The sequence below is a fragment of the Triticum aestivum genome, chromosome 5B (assembly GCF_018294505.1).
Source record: "Triticum aestivum cultivar Chinese Spring chromosome 5B, IWGSC CS RefSeq v2.1, whole genome shotgun sequence".
NCBI lineage: Eukaryota > Viridiplantae > Streptophyta > Magnoliopsida > Poales > Poaceae > Triticum > Triticum aestivum.
The window spans coordinates 391,504,243-391,511,247 of NC_057807.1; the positions used below are offsets into that span (position 1 = coordinate 391,504,243).

Consider the following 7,005-nt stretch of genomic DNA (forward strand, 5'->3'; position numbering starts at 1 on the left):
TGTTACGTCTAATGGATCTCTCAAAAGAAAAATGTTATGTCTAATGGACGCTTTACTACAGAGTATACAAATAGTTGTCTACTCCCTCCATCCTAAAATATAAGAATAATTTTGACATTAGTGTAGTGTCAAGATCGTTCTTATATTATGGGATAGAGGGAGTAGATTATTAGGCATATATACATGACCTATTGGGTTTACCATACGACGCTTAAAATATTGGAAAATCTATAGATGAGCGCAGCACTTTTCCAGATTACTATTTATTTACCTTTCACTATTGGTTACACATTTACATTGTAACTTCATATTGTTAAATATCTTTAATATGAATTTAGACAACACAGTCTAGAATAAAATTAACTGATTATTGGTGTGGCTGCGCATGGCTATCAATTTTAAATTTAGTTTCATTTCACATTGGTATTTATTACTAATTTAACATATATTTGGAACTGCTTTCTGACACTAATTTCTTCAATTTTCCAGAAACCACTAGTTAAGTGCATCCACGTTTATATACCTAGAAGTGATTTGTTCAACTAGGTTGGTAAAGTATATATGCAACTATGCAAGTATGCACTGTGATGACTTCATGTGTTGTGCGTAGTGACTTTTCTTTGGACCTGCGTAGTGACCTGTTTTTAGTAAAACACGTAATGATATTTGGGGAGACAAAAATATCAGTGCCTGTACACGTATACATGCGCGCGCGCGAGCACACACAGAGAGAGCTGCGTCATGCATGCCCCAATCTATTCTTAAGTTGATTTTAATTTTAATAAAAAATATAAGTAAAAATACATGATTCTTTTATGAAATACAATTTGCACACAATTTGTTTTTCCTATTTTGAATGTGGCTCAAAAGTGTATATAAAATTCAATATATATAAAAAATAAAAAATAAACTGCTGGCTTTCTATCCACGAGCAGCTCACGTCTCGGTTTCCTCTGACCTGCAATTAATGGGCCTGCCCATTTATTCCGTTATCAAATACAATAGAACTGAGTCAGCGGGCTATAAGAAATAAACTAGTATATTTTTACTTAGTTGGAGGAAAGAGAAGATAAGAGAGAAGGTAAGCGGGCAGCTCTAGCACGTGCTCCTAGGCACTCTACGAGAATGAAAAATGGGTCACATAATAAAAAAAAATAGTACATTTTTTTAATCTACTATTGTACATATTGACTATAAGATGAACTGTAAATGACATGGCACTGGCTTATAGCCAACAACTGACTTTACTATTAACCATGCTCTTAAGCGCCGTAGGTAGCGTCATATAGCAGCCCCGGCAGCCCCCCGTCCAAACTTTTGATTTTCAGTTCTTCACAACGTTTGCCAAAAAAATAAAATATTCAGTGTCAAACCACGCAAAGTTTCAGCCGAATCTGGCACTTTCTTGGGCTAGCCGCCGGCCAATTTCCGGAGATACGATGGCCGGAACCTGAAGCATTTCCGTGCCACAACGCATCACTTTCCCAATAATTTGGGAACAAGTTAACCTGAGTTGAAAAAAATAACTCTCTTTGTGTCTCCTTCTTCTCCGCGGCAGTTGGGGCGAACAACTCGCCCCTTCAGGCTTAGCTAGCCCGTGAATTCACCTCTCCCCGGCCTGCTGCTCCCGCGGCAAGTTGCGGGGAGGGGAATCCCATACCTCGTCTCAGCTGGTAATTTACATGGACAACGCTACACTTACGGAGATTTGCAGGGGAGTCAGGTTACGGGATGAGCTGTCAAGATGTGATTAGAAAATCAAAGGGGGAGGGGACCACCACCAGAAATCAGGGGAGAGATAATTTATGGAGAAATGAGTCCATAGGTAAAATCCGTAGATGCCACCCGTAAGTCTAGCATTTTTGAATTTACATTAGGTATTTCTTACTCCTCGTAACCGTGGCACTTGGACAGATGATGATGCCTCATCTTTGAGTTACTACTCCGACGACTTCAATCTTTCTTGAGTTCGTTCATCAAGATGGAGCTCCGGCATAAATTCATGTTGTCTCCTTATGACATTGATGTTAGAATTTACCGTGTGCATACGCGACAACGAGATATGGTGTCATGTGCTTCAGATATATTTAAGGGTTCAACGGAGATGATTGCGACTCCAGGGCGTTAGTCCTTAGGGGCACGTGCATGAAGACTCACCGTCTGTCATCGACAAGGTCAAGCCGGCTTCGGAAGGGTAGGGTGGACATGAATGAGCAGGCTCATTTTGACGGAGGTAAAAATTGTTCGATGGTCAAGAGACCTCTTTTTTTTGTTATGCTTAGGGTGCTTTCTTCATACTTCTCATGAACTTTCATGGTAAATCCAGGTTTTTTCTCCGCAAACAAAAGATTGTTACGTGCTTATCACTTGGAGATTTTGCTCTTGATCTGTGCCCCTTTCAATCAGCCTGGGAGTAGATAAACAACCACACTTTTGACAGGAAAACACGGTATCATTGTCGGGTAAACCTAGTTTAAGTTTAATCCTAGTTGCCTACTACACTAAGCCGAGTTACAGGTAATCTATGTCTTGTAATAATATAGCCTAAATTAAAGATCTCAGAACATGAAGTGCCCGTCATTTCAGGGAAGCCACCGTTGCCACGCGCGAGCTAAGGTCGACTTTGAGCCAAGACGAAGCAAATCCCAAGGTCATACCTCCATACTTCACGCAAAGACAGGAGGCGTACACCGTCGCCGTTCACGGGGCAGAATGCTTCCGCTGCACCTCTCGCTGCGTCGTACTCTACTCCTCTGCATATCAACTGGTTTTGCACCGTGCAAGCCCTGTTCAGAAATCGCAGAGTGGCGCACACCGTTCGCAATGAAATCGCAGCACAGGAAGCTCCCCACACCGACGCCATCCGTCTCGACGGCGACGCTCCTCCTGCTCCCCCTCGCGCTCCTCGCCGCCGTGCTCATGGTCGTGTACCCCAACGAGTTCGCCCTTCAATCGTCGCTGGCCGGCGCCGGCTGCCCCGACGGCGCCAACGGCATCAGCGTCGCGGCGCACCACGTCGTCGCGCAGGCGGCCCCGGACTTCCGGCTGCTCATGGGCGTGCTGACACTGCCGAGCCGGTACGAGCGGCGGCACCTGCTCCGCACGGTGTACGCGCTCCAGCAGGCGAACCTGACGGCGCGCGTCGACGTCCGCTTCTTCTTCTGCCGGATCGAGTCGGACGAGCAGCGCCTGCTGGTGGCGCTGGAGGCGATGCGGTACGGCGACGTGGTGGAGCTGGACTGCCCGGAGAACATGGACAACGGCAAGACGCACTCCTACTTCTCCAGCGTCCCGGCGCTCTTCAGCGACGGGGCGTACGACTTCGTGATGAAGGCCGACGACGACACCTTCTTCCGGCTGCCGCAGCTGGCGGAGTCGCTGGGCCGCGCGCCGAGGGAGGACCTCTATTACGGCTGCATGGTGCCGTGCGACTACGTGCGCGGGTGGAACGAGTACATGTCCGGCATGGGGTACGTCATCTCGTGGGACCTCGTGGAGTGGATCGTGGCGGCGGCGGACCAGATCAGGAACCACACGGTCGGGCCGGAGGACAGGACGCTCTACTCCTGGTTCAGCGGCGCCGGGAAGGCCAAGAACCGGGTGGACGTGAAGCCGGCCATGTACGACTTCCCGCAGCGAGGCGCCCCGTGCGCGCACGAGCTCGTGCCGGACACCATCGCCGTGCACCGGCTCAAGAACAACTTGAGGTGGTCCACCACGCTCAGGTACTTCAACTTCACCGCCGGGCTCCAGCCCTCCAAGTTCTATCGCTTCGTTTGATGGAATGATGGAGAGGTGATCTTGTGTATGTAGCATTTTGAATTCGGAGATGCTAAAAATCAGTCGACTGAGACTTCGCGAAGTCTCAGTCGACTGTTCTGGCCGTTCGATGTTTGTGGTTTCAAGATTCACGTCATATAGTGTCTTGTATCAATTCGGCCTGTTAAGACGTGACCAGTCCATTTCCTTTTTGTTTTTTTGCCGCGATTGGATGGCCTTTTCTGTTGTTTTGCTTTTGTCTACAACAAGCAGGAAACTTGCTAGCGCAGCCCACTCTCCTATATACCTGTACTTTATTTTTTATTTTTTATTTCCCTTCTCTATTTTAGTGTATATAATCATCAATTTATTTTTGTTAAAATGGTTTACTTGTAATTTTTTTTTATCTTTTGGCAATACGGAACATCTAAATTTTGTAGAACAGACTTTTTTTACATGCATGAAGGATTTTACGCTCGCTTGTTCATGTCTTTTGTACATGGATTTTTTGTTTATCTATATGTTGCCTGTTCTTTTTTGTACATGGATTTTTTTTGTTTATTTGTATGTTGCCTGTTCTTTTTTGTTTTATTTTGTTTCAGTCATGTATTACCCAGGAATATATTTTCGTAGTGTTGATATGCCCTATTTTTCCTACGTCAGTTGACAGAAAAATTGTTGCCTTTTCTTTTTATTTGTCACAAAAACTCTTGTTTCACTTACGTACAACTAGAATTATCGGAATCCATGCAACTACGAAGGTGCAAAACGTATGCAATTGCATGCATCCGAAGCTACGTGCAACTCAAGGGGTAAAACGCGTCCGCAACTGTGACGAGACTTGTGTGGCAATGAGATCGAAACACGCATAATATGAGGAATTTTATTATTTAACTTTATTTTATTTTATAGTTTTTGTATTTTCTTTTTCCCATCCACATGGAAGTCGACATCTAGTGGGATATTCAATTTTCTTTTGTTTTTCATGCAATTTGTCCCGTCGATGGGGTGTTTCTTTCTTTCTTTGTATTGCTCTTTTCAAACCTTTTTTCTTGCTACCTTGTTTTTTCATTTTTTATTAAATAACCGTTTCACTTTTGAAAATTTGAAATGTTGCCATTTGGTTGCACAATCGGCCCCCACTGCAACTACATGTCTTCAACATGATCGTAACTCTGTGGTGTTTTTGTTGGGGAGGGAGTAGCTAGCAAGGGTCACCCCTAGGTACAACTGCACATCTTCAACGCGATTGCAACTCTTGGAACGCGATTGCAACATGATCGTAACTTTTTGGTGTTTTATCGGAAGATGTGGCAGTTGCATGTCTATCACTAGGCACACAACTCCAAGTGCCGGCCAACTAAAACCCTATGATGTTCCATCGGGAGGACAGTTGCATGCTTGGAACTAGCATGCAATTGCAAGTGTCTTGTCCTGACTGCAACTGCAAGTCTTCAACGCAATTGCAACTCTGTATTGTTTTGTCGGAGAGGGAAAATTGCATGTGTTGTTTTTTGAGGGGGTGGGTGAGTGTGGAGTTGCATGTATACAACCAGGCACACAACTCTGATTGTCGTGCCCCATCTGCAACTGCATGTCTTGTAACCCGACCGCAAGTGGACTTTTTTTGTCAGAGGGGGCGGGCCAGTTGCACGCCCGACAACAGCCCCGCAACTGCAAGCGCCGCGCCCGACCGCAACTGCATGTCTCCCAACATGGTTGCAACTGGCCCGTTGTTTTGATGGTAGGGGCGGGCCAGTTGCATGTCCGACACTAGGCATGCAACTGCAAGTGTCACACCCGACCGCAACTGCATGTCTTCTAGCCCGACCGCAAATGAACTTTTTTGTTCTGTCAGAGGGTGCACCGTTAAGGGTGCGGGCCAGTTGCAAGCCCGACAACATCCCCGCAACTGCAAGCGCCGCACCCGCCAAAATTGCATGTCCCCCAACATGGTTGCAACTAGACCTTTGTTTTGTCAGTAGGGGAGGCGGGAGAGGGGGCGGGGCAGTTGCATGTCCGACACCAGGAATGCAACTGCAAGTGTAGCACACGACCGCAACTGCATGTCTTGTAACCCGACCGCAACTAGACTTTTTTGTTCTGTCGGAGGGGCGTCGCTAGAGGGGGCATGCCAGTTGCAAGCCCGCCAACAGCCCCGCAACTGCAAGCGCCGCACCTGACCGCAACTGCATGGCCCCCAACATGGTTGTAACTGGACCTTTGTTTTGTCGGAGGGGGCGACGGAAAAGGGGGTGGGCCAGTTGCATGTCCGACACTAGGCACGCAACTGCAAGTGCCGCACCTGACCGCAACTGCATGTCCCCCAACATAGTTGCAACTGGACCTTTGTTTTGCCGAAGGGGGCGGTGGGAGAGTGGGCGGGCCAGTTGCATCTCCGACACTAGTTGCACATCCCCCAATGCGCAACCACATATGTGTAGTCTGCTTGTAATTGCAAGTGACACCACCCGAGCAAAATTAGGGTGTGTGCGGGGCAGGCGGTTGTTTGCTTGGGCAGATCGATATGATGGGTTTATTTTTAACTTTTTCTTTTTCTACTTTCTCTTTTTTTGTTTTTGTGTTTTTTCCTTTTCTTATTAGTGATGTCTAGGATTTTTATTTTAAATAACGCCACTCGACTTGCACACCCATGGACCGCGCACTCGCCTGTACTCTGGCCATGCCCATCCATGTACAACTTAATATATTTATATTTTTATAAGATAGTGCCACTGGTTATGCAAGTGCCAGCCACATGTCAATCGTCCACGCACAATTGCATGCTCGTCATTTCTATGCAACCTTTTTTTTCTCAAAATAGTGTCATCTGACCGCTCACACGTTGATCACACGCAATTGCATGTCCGTCATCCGTGTGTAACTTATTATTTTATTTAAAATATATTTTATTTTCGCACAGATCACCTAAAACTAGTGATATACACTAAGAAAGAAGTAGATGGTCCCAGACCAGGCATATATATATATATGCAACATTAGTCTTGTTCCAAATTACATTTTTGTTGACCAGAGAGTGACCTTCAGTTTTCTACTAACTGCTTCCCCTTTTTTAGCAGTTTTCATGACATGCACCAGGAAGCTCATTTTTAGTTCAACCAGAGATGTTCTCTAATTTATTTTTCCATTTTTTGTGTCAAAATTATGTGCTCAAGTAATACAAACACACTATTTTTTTATGCATAGGCATGTTGGATACATTTTCATGCCCGCCAGGGTTTGCCT

At 45.8% G+C, this 7,005-nt stretch overlaps 1 protein-coding gene across 1 annotated transcript; it reads left to right on the plus strand.

Moving 5' to 3' along the window:
* The first annotated feature begins 2,712 nt into the window (after nucleotides 1–2,712).
* LOC123114799 (beta-1,3-galactosyltransferase pvg3-like) lies at nucleotides 2,713–4,056 on the plus strand. Its single transcript, XM_044536206.1, has one exon. It carries the CDS (start codon nucleotides 2,713–2,715, stop codon nucleotides 3,778–3,780), a length of 1,068 nt encoding a protein of 355 aa, XP_044392141.1. The 3' UTR covers nucleotides 3,781–4,056.
* Nucleotides 4,057–7,005: the final 2,949 nt, after the last annotated feature.

Coding starts and splice junctions, on each gene's coding strand:
- LOC123114799 (XM_044536206.1), top strand. CDS start 2,713: ATGCTTCCGCTGCACCTCTCGCTGCGTCGTACTCTACTCCTCTGCATA.